Source organism: Anopheles gambiae, chromosome 2 (assembly GCF_943734735.2).
Source record: "Anopheles gambiae chromosome 2, idAnoGambNW_F1_1, whole genome shotgun sequence".
NCBI lineage: Eukaryota > Metazoa > Arthropoda > Insecta > Diptera > Culicidae > Anopheles > Anopheles gambiae.
Genome location: NC_064601.1, coordinates 3,429,252 through 3,443,368, shown reverse-complemented (window position 1 = coordinate 3,443,368; position 14,117 = coordinate 3,429,252). Strand labels below are relative to the sequence as shown.

At 43.5% G+C, this 14,117-nt stretch overlaps 3 protein-coding genes and 1 long non-coding RNA gene across 5 annotated transcripts in view; 1 reads left to right on the top strand and 3 right to left on the bottom strand.

The window, feature by feature from the left end:
• Positions 1 to 2,115: 2,115 nt before the first annotated feature.
• On the bottom strand, positions 2,116 to 3,930 carry LOC133391968 (uncharacterized). Its single transcript, XR_009765393.1, has 2 exons — positions 3,264 to 3,930; positions 2,116 to 3,086 (listed from the first exon to the last, which is right to left on the bottom strand). It is a non-coding gene; the product is annotated as an uncharacterized LOC133391968 (long non-coding RNA).
• LOC3290462 (uncharacterized) overlaps positions 3,912 to 14,117 on the top strand; it is a 70,123-nt gene continuing 59,917 nt past the window's right edge. Inside the window, exon 1 of the mRNA XM_061649323.1 lies at positions 3,912 to 4,143. The gene's annotated coding sequence lies outside the window, so the exon portion shown is untranslated. The remainder of the gene's footprint in view (positions 4,144 to 14,117) is intronic.
• Positions 4,189 to 6,360, bottom strand: LOC1281825 (beta-catenin-like protein 1). The gene is made up of 3 exons (XM_321789.3): positions 6,103 to 6,360; positions 4,632 to 6,032; positions 4,189 to 4,569 (listed from the first exon to the last, which is right to left on the bottom strand). Exons 1-3 carry the CDS (start codon positions 6,130 to 6,132, stop codon positions 4,288 to 4,290), a joined length of 1,713 nt encoding a protein of 570 aa, XP_321789.2. The 5' UTR covers positions 6,133 to 6,360; the 3' UTR covers positions 4,189 to 4,287.
• LOC1281827 (acetylcholinesterase) overlaps positions 6,597 to 14,117 on the bottom strand; it is a 63,180-nt gene continuing 55,659 nt past the window's right edge. For both annotated transcript variants that reach the window (XM_061649305.1, XM_061649306.1), the window contains exon 8: positions 6,597 to 14,026. In XM_061649305.1, the coding sequence (XP_061505289.1) occupies positions 13,905 to 14,026 (122 nt within the window). In that variant the 3' untranslated portion in view covers positions 6,597 to 13,904. The remainder of the gene's footprint in view (positions 14,027 to 14,117) is intronic.

The following is a 14,117-nucleotide window of genomic DNA, read 5'->3' as shown; positions in this document are numbered from 1 at the left end:
ATGCATTTCCGCTGCTGCTAGATGTGATAAACTTTAATGAGGTAAAACAAACAAGTATATATGACAAGAAAGAAAAGAAAAAAAAAACACAAATAAAAACAAAAACCATTAACATATAGTTTAGTACCGTACCAAGGTGATGTCCAAGAGAGAGAGAGAGAGAGAGAGATAACAGGAGAAAGAGTGTTGCTAACAAAACAATAAAACTAAATAAACCACCAATGCAAATTTCTCTTTCTGGCTAACCATCCCACTACCCTCTGCTCTGCCATATTACTATCGCTACACCCCCCTCTGCCCTGCTCCATGCATGCCAATGCTATTATTTAGTTATGCCTAAATGCGTTTAAACATGCGTCTGTTTGCCATTTTATAAGAGCACAAACAATGACAATATTCGCTCGACACACGTTCCTTAGACACGTCCCTTAACATCCTTCTACACGGAGTATACTTAAGTTATACTAATCCTGCTCAGCGCACGTACATGCATACACAGCCAACACAGTTTATGGTGGTGTAATCGCTTGGCGACAGCCCCCAAGGGTACGCCTACTATGCGTGCACTAGCGCATGCACTATGTTTCTGTTTGCGTCCAATTTTTCTTACAATTGCCATATTTCCATCCAATGTTTTATTCGTTATCTCCTGATTGTGTTTGTGGATGTGTATGTGTGTGTTTTTTTCCTCATGTTCATAGTAACGCATGCATTGATAGTGTATCTACAAAGCGATTCTTTGTAGAAAGAGTGAGAAAATCTATCGGAAAAACGTATGTCGGGTGGATATAACACAACTACCCAAAGCAAAACATAAGAAATAAGTGATGGCAAAACATAGAAATGATTGATCATTGCTGCTGCTTCACGATGGTTCTTTCCCACCTGTCGTCAACTGTCTAGAGTTGCATGATGTGGTGTCGCGTACACGCACTACGAGCTTCTAATCAATTCGTGGTATCCATTACTGTGTGAATTTTGGCGCATTCGACCTGTACATAGCTTCGTTCGTCCAATACAAATAGTGTCAGCAATCGATAAGTCCATAATCTTACAGTGCACGTGCATCCTGTAGTACGAGTACGGAATGCAATAGCAGAGATCGTAGGGGGAAGTAGGGAACAAACAAACAAAACTGCAACATTTCACAATGGCAATAAACGGAAACAGTGTACTTTTCCTTTGATGTAGCTTACTTATTACGAGTAAAACCTCACTGGCGGGGAAAACAAAAACATCCAATGCCAATCCAGCCTGTACGATGTGCGCTAGTTTAATATGGTGTATTGATAGTAGTGGCGTTATGGCACAGCAAAAGCAAAAAGACTATTAACGAAAACATTATTTAACAAAACCACTACAACAACAAAAACCGAAAACTCACTCGATACACACACACACTCACAAATTTGCAACAAAAAAATTCAGCCCCTTTAGAGACAAGTGCGCTGTTGTAGCATGTATAAATATCTATATTTTGGGTGTGCCTTTTTATACATTGTACAATTTTGAATGTGGCCACGTAATGATGTAAATGTATTTCAAAAAATTAAACCAATGAAAAACAAAAGGAAAGCAACAAAAAGAAGAAGAAAAAAACATAAAAAAATAATTAATATCGAAAGTATATTGCAAACTAGATACTTGTTTTGGTAATGTTTTATTCTTCCGTTGGAACGTGTTGTTTGATTTGTGTTGGGCTTGCTATTGTTTTCTCTCTCTCTATATATATATATATATATATATATATATATATATATATATATATATATATATATATATATATATATATATATATATATATATATATATATATATATATATATATATATATATATATATATATATATATATATATATATATATATATATATATATATATATATATATATATTTGCGTTTATTTGTCTCCCACCTTTATAATAGTATATTCGCTGAATGTGTCTACACTTTTATATTCTTAAAACGGTTTTAAGTTCGTGTAGTGTAAACAATGTGTTTTTTTTGTGTTGTTTTATTATTTACGAATACGTTGGCGGATTGCATCATAGCTGTAGTTGAATCTGCCAGCAAAATACGTTTACTTTAATATTTTACTACACACTTATAGCCATCTTTCGCATTCACATGGTGATTTGTACTGTCTGTTTGAAATCTTTTTACATTATTTACGCTCTTGCTTTTAAACAACATATTTGCCAACTAGTAAACTATTGATGTGTAAAGCGTGTTATGCATCTATTAAGAAGCGCTTTTTATTCTTACCCACATTTTTTCCTCTCTTATACTAGCTTTAATTCCCATTTGCCCTCACATTCCGAGGGTTTTCTGTCTTTTGTTCCCGGTTTCGATTACACCCATTACTATGTTTATCCATATATTTGAGAATGATAAGTGTGTTGTGTGAGAGTTATCTAATTGCGAACCGTTACGAGACGGAAGTATATTCGTTTGCTTGCTTGGAATCGTGTAAAAAAAACAACGGGTTCACTGCTTTCACTCTCTGCAAGCGCAGCAGAGAATGTAATCTTTCCTAGCCTCTTCCTAGTTGGTTCTTTGAATGGTTCTGTCTTACGAGAGCATACAATAGTTTGTTAGGAAGTTTCTCCACTCGTTTTACCTTCTTTTCACACGCTGTACGTTGTCCTGCGTTATTATATATATAGTCGAAGGCGTATTATCGCTGGCTTTAGTACGTAGCAAAAACAAAAAAAGCATAAAAAACGAATGTCTCTTTTTCCAACTGTTCATCATCCATCTCTGTATGCAATGTACTGTTGTTGTTACTACCAAATTGCTACACTTCTTGTACAACTAACCAACGGGTGTTTGGGAGGTGCATTCTATTTGTCTTTTTTATACAATTTCTATAAATATCTAGCTGTATCTGTTCGTGTAGATCATGTTGTTTGTGCAAGTATATCATCATTTGGGACTGCTGCTCTGCTGATCCTCCATTTATCACTTGTTTGACCCATCGCCGACGAGCACGGGCGTGTGTGTGTGCGCTTCGGATATCCTAGTTCCGTTTCCCTACTACTCCTATTTGCTATATGCTTGTACTAAACATGCGTTAAAGGTTTAATCTTTTGGAGAAGAAAAAAAAACATCCACCAATACTATTAGTGCACTGTGCACCACCACGCAGACATTAGACGGCGCGAGGCGCTTTGGGTGGATTGGAACGCATCAAGACGGCCACAAGCAAACGATAGCACATCAAACTGCGTATGATTGAAGGATTGTTTTAAAATTGTACGTACCATGTAGCCAAGCAGTGTAAAATATCCGGAAAAGGAAGCTTATCAATGGGCGACAGTAGTTATGCCGCAATATGTGCCCGTTGTTTGCAGATCAGCCAAGGGGCCACATTTGGGAGGTGAACCAAATGCACAGTTCCATAGCCGAGACCGCATTTTTGGCCGATACTGTGCGATACATTTGGCGGGTCAGGTACAATTGATGCAATAATATAATTATCACAGTAAATAGGAACATATGGAACTAGAAAGAAGAAAAAACGATGTCTATTACAGTATCAAACAAGAAAAAGCGCAGCCACACGTTCCAAAATGTAGTCAAATCAGAACAGAACAGGTAGATGTGAAGTGAAAATAGAAATTCCAATTCAAGACAGAACTAGGAAGAGGAGCACCGGGGACTACAATGAAGCAAATTTGACGATAATGTAAAAAAAAACACACACACACTTATTTGGGCCCCTTTAGCCAAGCCAAGAGCAAACGAAACAAAATAACATCATTCACTTCCTGCAACACTTACCGAAAATGAAATCCAATAAAGATGCGTATATAATTGTCGATTGGTATTGGTTTTGCGAGTAAGTCACTTCTTCCGCCACCGTTGTACGTTCCGCCATTTAGCCAAGTATTGAGTAAGTGAAAATACTTAAAAGGTTTGGCTAAATATCGTGAACGCGATTGCTGGGTATGTTTTACACCATCGCAGTTCACACTGGAACATTGGGCTGTGGTGATCAGTGTGCGCATCGTGCTCTGTTGGCAGTGAGTGGTTGAATCTAGTGATGTGTTCTTATTAGTTTGTGAAATTTAAAGAATAGTTAAATATTATACTTCCTGTAGTGAACTGAAGCTTGAAATTCTTTCACAGAACTGTCCTGGGGTAAGTAGAGCGCAAAAAATAACGGCCCGATTTTAACAACATTATTTCAATTCATTTCCATGGAAATGGTTTTCCATTTTCGAGTCATTTCCGGTTTATTGAACGTTGTAAGGGTTTTATAATCGAGAGCTAACCGACCTCTCTCTAGAACCGATCAATCAGCTGCAGTATGTGGGACTGCTCCTGTTCGCGCCAATCGCTATCGTTAGCGTCGCCCAAATTGCCCGCATACTCGCGCATCACGTTGCGTATCATTTTCATCGACCCGTTGTGAAGGTTCAGAATCTTTAGGACGCGCTGCTTCACCACATCCGTGCAGCTGATCTCGAGGATCACGTAATCGACCAGCTGCAGTGTGAAGAGACCGCCGGAGAGCCGCTTCACGTACACCATGTCGTCGTCCTGCTCCTCGTCCTCATTGTTGCGCTGGGAGGGGGGAAAGAGAACACCGTTAAACCGTTGCAATAGACTATTGGCAAGCCACTTACCAGCTCCTGATCGATCTCACGGTCCATCGCTTCCACCTTGTCCAAATACTTGCGGTGCAGTTCCATCAGTCGTTCCACCTTCTCGAAATCGTTCTCGGTAAACTTCGACAGCAGGCGCTGCCGCTGCGAACCTTTGCAGTTGCGCAGCATGCTGGCAATGATGGAGACGATGTGCTCCTCGTGCTCGTCCGTGCTGAGCAGGCGCTTCTTGCTCCGTTTCGGCGTCTTCATGAACAGCGGAAAGATCGTGCGCAGGCCGAGAATGTCGACGAACTTGTTGCAGTTGTCGCGCCCGTCCGGTCCGGCCATCGCGTGATCCAGCACCTTCAGCGACCCGTTGCGCGAGAGCTTCTTCTCGCGCAGCATCAGGTTCATCAGCTGCAGGCCCTCGCCTTTGAGGAACTTTTCCCGATTTTCCTTCGCCATCAGCGCGGAGCAGAGGCTGTTGAACAGGTTCTCCATGAACTCTTGTTCCTCCGCCGAGCTCGGATCGTGCCGCTTGTAGGCGGCCAGCTGCTGCAGCAGCACGTCGATGCCGTCTATGTTGCCCAGCGTGATGCGGTTCGCGTTCGTGTCCTGCACCAGTATCGACAGCATTTCGCTGCAGTACAGCTTGTTCGCGTCGAACGGCATCTTGGCGCGCAGCCGCTTCAGGATCCACTGCAGCAAACCCTGTTCGGCCACTTCCTTCGCAATGTCGGCCTTCACCTCGATCAGATTCTCGAAGATGGCGAGCGTGTTGTGCACACCGTCCGCTTCCTCCTTCACAGACTCATCTAGGCGCTCCAGGTTCTGCACAAGCAGCCCGGCAGCCTGCTGGTTGCGGAGCGCCTCGATCAGCGTCTCCGTACCGTCTAGGCTTTCGTGCAGGATGTCCACATCGGTAAGCTCCTGGAGCAGATTGACCACCGCCACGCTGATGTCTGAGTTTTGGTGCGACAGCAGATCCAGCAAACTGGCCACACCATTCAGCTCGACCAGCAGCGGGTACAGATCCGGCACGGTGGCGACCGCGTGCAGCTCCTGAATGGCGTCGTTCAGCTCAATCTCGCTTTCCATGAACTTTTCCGCACTGTCCGGGAACTTGATGCGCATCTCCTGGTTCTTCAGCACGCGCTTTTCGAACAGCAGGAGCATCCGTTTGAGGCCACCCTCATCCAGCACCTCTCCGTCGGGCTCCTCGGTTTCGACAAATTTCAGAATGTTCAGCCGTTCCTCCTCGGTGATTTGTGGCTCCTTGGTGGGCAGTGCGGGAATTCCTCGTGCGCTTACGCTTTGTTCCGTTCGGTTGACCTTTTTCGGTGGCTGGCTGCGGGCTGCCGGTTCCGGCGAGTGTTCATCGTCCTCGTCGTTTTGCTGATCCCTTTCAAAATCGGACGGGCGCTTTGGGGTTTGCTCGGGCTGCGATGAAGTGGTAAAATGCGGTGAGAAAGCTGTGAATGCAGTAAAATCCATATTGAATATCACTTACCTTGAAAGAAAGCAGCTCTCCTACATCCATTGTGCTCAGTGCGTCTGGTGGCTATGCGGTTTGTTTTCGGCGAGCAGAATGTAAACAATTCGACAGTACCCCGCACCCTCCCTCAGAAACCCAAGCTCAAAAAAACCGTCGCAAAACCGTCACAAAACGTCAAAACCGACGTCCGCAAGTACTGAAAAACGGCGTCGCCAGCGAGCGAAACTCGCATCGTTTTCGACGCTGTGGCGACGGTTGTTTTTGACGTTTTGCGACGGTTAGTGAGGCCTGCGGGAAATTGCTCGGCACTGCCCTGTCGGAAATAATGCAAAAGAGCGCGAGATTCAGCTGTCAAACAGCTCGGTACAAAATTTGAAATTACCGTTGGCACGGGCCATTGCTGCTACAAAGCGCGGACATAATTCAACGCAAGTGATATTAAACCACATGAATGCATTGTTAATTTGATGGCCCAAATTCATCGAACTGTTGAACAAACGCCAGGAACGAAAGTTTTAAAATTGTGTACTTTTTATTTCCTATACACAACATTTACATTTAACAAAGCATTATATATCTCATATATTTTCATCATTGTGTTGTTGCTCTCATTCCCTTTACTCTTCTGCGTTGGCTCGTTCCCTCCCCCGTTTCCTCTTGATTACTATCGGTTTACCTCCATTGTTGTAAGCCCCCTCTCGCTGTATGCAAGGGCATTGAATTAGTGTTGGTTGATTCATTTTCTTTCCATTAGTAATATTCTTAGAAGGATTCAATTAATGAATTAATAAATTTAAATATATGCTATAGTGACACTTTATCATCTGTTGTCCTGCGAGCTGTGTAGCTCTCCCTCACGCTCGCTCCTTTTCTGTTCGCGTGGCTCCTTCCGCCCTATCTGCCCTAGAATCTGCCGCCGCTTGCATACTGTAACGTTTCATAATTGGCCAATTTCTACTAGCTCTAGTACTGAGTATTTAATCTAACCATCGAACAGAGTACGTTCCGCATTTAATGCGCTATCAGATTCGCTCCCTTAATTCATGCTGTAGGCAATACGAGGAAGAAAACCATAACCGTGCATCTCTACAGTGGTGTATCGGTGCTTGCGGTGGCACCGAGCAGCAGTATTGTTGTTGAGATTAAAGGACCAATATGTTTCGCAGTGTAACTTAAGTTAGGTAGATAAAAAGGTTTGGATTTTGGTTTTATTGTTCTTATTTATCTGCAGCTTTTGCTTAGTTGTTGTGGTGTGTGAAGCGTTACTTAGTATGAACATGTAGAATTCGTTGCAAGGTTTGCTCTTGTTACGCATACACACATCGCCGACCTCGTTTGTAATAGAACGAATCGAAAAGCAATGCAGTGTCGTACAATCGCGCATGGAAATGAATGCAATACATATGTGGATTAACTGTGGTTTAGTGGTAAGTTGCCTTTTCTAGTCCGTTAAATGGTGCTTTACATAGTGCCGGCTCTGCCATCTCGTTCCTTGCGTCTTGCCGCGCGTGTTACTATTTGATTTGATTGAAAAAATCGTAGCCCGTACTATTCTCTTGTGTTGCATTGTGCACATAGCCTTGCGGAAAGGCCAGACCATTTGCGCAGCCTTTGCTCTGTGGAATGCAATATTTAGTTTGTAGTTTTGTTTTTTGTTTCATTTGTTTGGTTGTTTGTTTTCCTTGGTGCAGATCCCAAGATCAGCCACCCACTTATTACGCTACAATATATCGCTAATAGAAGCTTAAAGGTAAAGGATCTGAACGTTATTCAGCGCAACCCCCGCACAAACATAGGTTGTATTTAGAAAGAGTGTGTACTTAAAGGATCAATTTGTTCTCTTTCGCCGCTGCATCTAGTTATTGATTAACTGCTACTACATCTCTCATTAAGTGCTGCTACGAAGAATTGTGATTGTTTCGTATCGGTAACGGGAAGGAACGCTTCCGGATGCCCTAAGCCGTTGCCGGATTTTAAAATCGGACAGCGTCGCATCGGTCGGTTTGCCGCTCCTAGCGTACGTCATTTAGGCCTACTACTTAGCTATGGGTTTGCTCTGGGTCTAACTTCCAACACAACAACGTACATAGCGTTCGATCTTCAAATACTTGGGTTTCGCGGGGAAGGATTGCAAGTGCAAGCGATCGCGATGCCTAGAATGGTGTGCCGCACGTACATATTTCGTTCTTAGTACACAGGTCAAAGAATTGTGAATGTTATTAAAGGATGAACTCCAAGAGCAAGAGCTAAAAGCAATCGCAACCACAGATGTGTTTTGATGCGCATTTTGCAGCAGATCTTGGCGCACGGTTGTGTTTTCCATTTTCCTCCAGGAGCAGCAAGCAACAGCGTGTGCTGGCGTGTGCTGAGTGTCTGGGATCGTCAATTGTTGCCTCTAGTTTCGTTGAGCTTTTCACCGATGAACGTTAGGCTGTGTGCTTTTCTGTTTAGTACGCGAAATTCATAATTATACTATCACTTAGTCAAATTTGGAACATGCTTACTAAATACCCCTACTGCTACGCTGTCTGTCTGTCTGTCCGTTTAGCTTATCTTGGGTTTTGCTTCCTAATGATTGATAATGTTTGAAAAAACAAATGCTATCCCTCCCCGTCGCTCTTATCAACACGTATCAACGTGATCACGTGAGCAGAGGAGCGCTCGTTGGCTCGATGATGTGGCACGCTCCTAATGCTTACACTAAAAACGTCAGCGATCAGCTTACCCTCTTTCTATCTTCACCTGCTACACTGACTGACTGTCCGCTTCTGCAAAGCCCGATTTGCTGATTTGCTACTACTCATTAACGGTGAACGGCTAGCACACGAAACGGAGCAAAAACGAACGCGGTATGCTTGAAAACACACTAAGCTTGATTACTAACGGACGACCAATTCTCGGTGTGTTCTTGGCAAGCCTTGGGGGGATGAAGAAGATACAGTGGATACATACTCTAAACCGCCAGATGGCCGCAGGGTGCTCGCTAATATCATGTGTGTAATTGCAGTTCCTACCACGTTGCTACGCCCGGTATTACTACTCCTTACGGTTATTAATGCCATCAATAGTATTTGCGCTACTGGGGGTTTTGCATGTTTGCTGTTTCCAGTTGCTGTGAGTTGGATTTATTCGGCCATCACACAACTGGCCAACTGCCATTTTACACCGCTCCACCACCAATGTGAATCTCACAATAAAAAATATACCTTTTCATAAAACCGGTCATAAAGTCTAAGCTTAAATGATATGTATTATGAATATTATTTTTATCCGTCCGTTCACTCCTGACCGTTTCTTGGTTTAGCTTGCTGTTGATGCTATGTTTCACACAAACAATCTCTCGCATGGGTTTGGCTCTGAGTTTGGTTGATTTAAGATACCTCTTGCTTGTTTCGCTTTAAAGGCAGGCAATGTCTCAAATAAATAAATCGTATCAATGAAGCTTCAACAGGGAAGAAGCAAACCATACGCGAGTAATGCCATATCTTCTGCTCCCCTGGAGGAACACACAGAACAATTCTATCAGTTCCAAACCCACGAGAACCGTTCTTTTGTTGGCTTATCCACAGACCCACATTGCGCAGTGCGCTCATTCGCTCAATGCGCTGCCACTCGCTACTGCTATACTCGAACAGAAATCGATCTCACTTACACTGTCTAAAACTGTCCCGACATGATTCAGGATTCACTGAAGGTCCTGTCAGCAGTATTTCCTAACTTCGACGCACATACGAGCATATGTGAGGGGGAGTATTATGTGGTATTATGGTGGTGTACTATCAACCGCTTTGCTAGAGACAGAGTTGGGCATTGTCCTCGATGTGTGTGTTTGTGTTTGTGCGCGCACTATCTGCCCATTTATTATACGTGTCTATTTATATTATTTTCGTCTTCTTTTTAATATTTTTCTTCATTTGAAAATTGGTCCATTTTCAACGCGAATCATTGGCCAGGGGGGGAAGGAAGTTTTACTCATCGAGTGCACCGAGAAACGAGTGTTTGGCGGAAACTCAAACCAGGCGAACGCAATGCTATTCTGAGCTGCTCTCTAATTAATCAAACTTTCAAACTAAATGCACTGAACGATGCTACTCAACAACAGCTTTACAGGTGTGCTGATGTGTGCATCAAAGCAGAGTAACAGAATGAGGGATAACTTAGTCTAGCTTGTTGGGGACTGCTGGCCACTGTTCACTGCTTGGGACTACGAATATTTACGTGAAGCACTCACGATACTTACGCGATTAGACTAGATAGAGAGAGAGAGATGATCACGATCACGATGAGCGTCGGGTGCGTGTCAGGGGCAGGGCCATCCTCATTTCAGGTCTGGCCGCTGCTCTGTGGCATGCTGCTGATTCTGTTCCTGTCCTGCAGCGCTTTGTGCACGCTTTGTGGAGTACTTGTACATATTGTGCATCAGGGAAAGGTGTCTGTCTGCGTGTGTGTGTGTGTCAATGTGCGTGTCGCGTGTAGGTGTGCAAGATGCGCTCGTGTGCAGTAGTAGTTGTAGTAGTAGTAGTATGTTCTCTAAGTATCTTTCCTACATGTCGACCGTCGTTTGCTGCACACAGTTGCACAGAAACAACTGTTTCAAACAGTTACCTTCAAGGAAATCATCACAATAATGCGCGTTAAGAGCGTTTGTTTCATTTTTTGTTGTTGTTTAGTTGTTTTTTTTGTTGTTGTTGTTTTATGTACCGTTTTACTTTCCTATAATAATTGTTGTCTTTGGTGGCGTCTGCTGATTCGCCGCTACTCTCTTCTTGCTCTTTGACTTCCTTAGCATCGCTATGCCCCCAACCATTTCATGCTTATATATATATGGCTATATGTATACATATTATATATAAGACTACATAATTGAACAGCGGTAACGGTGCCGTTTTGTGTCTGTGTGTGTATCATTGTATTCACATCAATTGGCGCGCTACAGGCCGCTACAGCAACAACACGCACAATGCATTTTTGAGGGTTAGAAACCCGCTAGAGGCTGAACATGCTTTTCACCACACCACCGCACTTTCCTACGGCATCCATTCGCCAAATCAGCTCTATTGCTGCTACGGAAAAGTGTCCTCGTGTGCAAATTATTGCAAAGAAAATCGTACATCTAAACGCAGTCCTTCGCAGAATCTCCCGCCCCTCGAAAAGCACAGTCGTGTTTGAAATAGTTTGATTAGCTTGCCACAGTCGACAGTCGATTGTTTGTGTGTGTTGCCCATCCAGATGATCAACCCAAACCAAAGTGTGGCCAAAGTTTTATTAAGCCCTTCCCGGTCTGGGCTACATTTGGCTTTCGTAATGTCTGTTTGCACTTGCGCGTGGTTTTTAGATGGAGGAGGCTTGCGTGTTGCGACCTGGTTAGCTGGCGTTAAGAGTGCGCTGTTGGCCAAGTGGAGTTGATTTTCCTGTCATTTTTTCTGTTGCATAGTATCATTTTCCAGAGCAATTGTGAGTGTATGTGTAAAACGAGGGTTTGTTTGTTAATTTTTGGTTGTTTTACTTGTTCTCTTTCACCGTCGTCGTTTCGAATTTCACGTCTTTAAGTTGTTCGGTGCAAGTGATACTGCTCATACTGCTGTGTGTGTGAATTTTTGAAAAAAAGTGTCTGAAGTTTCGTACTCGTCTTTTTGCCTTAACCTCACTTGGGTGATTCTAGCTTTTTACTGTTTGTGATTTAGTTTGGCCAGGGCCTGAATGTCCGCGCCACCGGACCAGAAGCCAATCTGCGTGCGTGCCTTGCCACCGTTTCTCTGTGCCCGTGTTTCCATTCCAGCGTAGCTTAAAACTATTCGATTTTTATCATTAGATTGCAACAGCATTACAAGGTATGATATGTTTTCGGTTTTATTTTTTTTTTGCAAGATTTATTTTATAACTCATTCCCCGTTCGACTCGCCGCTTTCGGTTGCTTCCTTTTGCCCTTTGTCGTCACCGTGTCGCTAGGTTTGGTATCTATATTTAACTTGGAATTTAAACACTATAACTATGACTCTGCCTTACTAGCGCGGGGCTTTACTTTTGTATGTTTTGTGTGGCCATGTGCAATGCTCAGGACACCCCCGCACGTGTCCCCGGTCCTATTATAGACAGACGACTCTGCTACAACAGGCCTTCCAGCCTTGCAGCAGGGAAAATGTATGTTTGAAAACTTGCTCTCCTGCTGCAGCAGTGCAGAGAGTCTCGGCTAAAGGGCTAAACTCTAATCTTTCATCCACCACCGGGCCCCGGATCGTTCCGGCGATGTGTTGTTGTCTATTCCCTTCCCGCGTTCCGTTCATTTGTTTGCTTCCATCAGCGGTCTGAAGAACGTGAAAGTAGAAAATGTACTCGCGCGACGCTTTGCTCGACAGTTTTGGTTTTCTGTTGTAACCTAATCTGTTTTTTGTTTGTTTTTGTGTGCTTCGCAATTTTCCTTTTGCGCCTCGGCCTCGGCCTAAATGTTTTCTTTTTCTCTCTTTCTTCTAGTTTCTTTAGTTACATCTAATTGATTGTTGATAGTATTTGTGGGTTTTTCCTTGTTGTTCTTGCTGTTGTTGCAGGTGTTTCGCTTAGGTGTATTTGTGTAGTTTGTGTGTGTGTGTGTTTTTGATTTCAGTTTTGCTTTTAACTTCCTTATCTTTATCTTACGCTTTTGCTCCAACGGGTTCGCGACAATCCAATGGGATTAGTAAGGTTAGTAGGCTTTTTTGTTTTGTTTACTTTTTTTTAGGTAAATTTGTTCGTTCTGATTTTTTTGTTTACTTCCCGTTTTTATTTTGAGGAGTTTTCGTGCTTTAGAATGGATTGCAAGTAATTAGTTTGTTTTAGTTTTGTTTTATACATTTTGCAGAAATTATACCTCCTCCCTACGCTCAATTGTAGCACAGTGTGTACTGCACCGGTTACTCTAGTACCTTTTGCTAGTTTGCGTTGGTTTTGGTCTAAGGAAAGAAGTTTTAAGAATGAGAAAACGGATAGGGCCAGGATGTTGCTTTCGTGATGTGGAGCTGTGGTTGCGTGTCGAAAGTGTGCGCGGTGCTAGTTTAAATCTTCAGCACGTAACGCGCAGCACTCCGCCAACGACCCAGTTCTGCTCCTGGTAACGAGTTACGAAGCGTTATTATGGAACAAATTCATACTGGTGGTGCAGTGGTGGTAAGCAAACCGGAGGGGGAGGGGGGACAAGGTAATGTGTTTTGTCAGAACACGAGGGAAGTAGTAGTTCATGCGTATATATGCGTCTAGATGTATATTCATATAGTAAGTTTAACATTTGTTTATTGTTCCGGTGTGTTTTAGTAGATGTGTGGTGTTTAGTGTTGTTGGCCGCCATACCAAACCGCACGGTAGTAGATCCTGCTACAAACGGCGCTGCTGTCTGTGTGAAGGGGAAGGGGAAGAGGAGCGTGGGGAGAGTGGTTTTTAGTGTAAAGCTATAAGAAGTGTGTTACTGTGTGTACTGGGTCGTGGTGTATTCCAGCAACTGCCCATGAAACGGTTCAGCTGCTCCGGTCATATGGATACTGATCGAACCCATCACGACTGCTCTTGCCATAATTTGCCATAAGAAAGTAGATATTTAAGTAGTAGTTTGCTACTGAGCTGCCCCCTGGGTTTAGTGAACCCGGTTGCAGTTTTTTGTTGTTGTTGTTGTTGCTTCGATTATTCGATTTGCTTCTTCTCTCCTCGCCCGCCACCACTTGTTTTCCCTTTTCGCTATGTAGTCCTATCTCTCCCTCGGTTCTGCTCTAAAGGGGGGGAAATTGGTTAGGAAAAATTTGTTCCTCACTATCTTAAAGCTTAAACGAACTAGGCCATGGATGGGGTAGTAATTATTGTATGAATCTGACGGTCGCCGTAAGCAGCGACACCAGCAGCACGATCAGATCAGGTCGGTAAAAAAATGCGCTGCTTTCGCACGGTTCACTGGGCGGTGCTGGCCCTGGTAGGTTCGCTGTTTTGGGGAAAAGAGACGTGAGAGAGAGAGATACATTTGTTATTGCAACCTGGACCCTGATGAGGATGCGGGAGGGGGTTTCTCATGC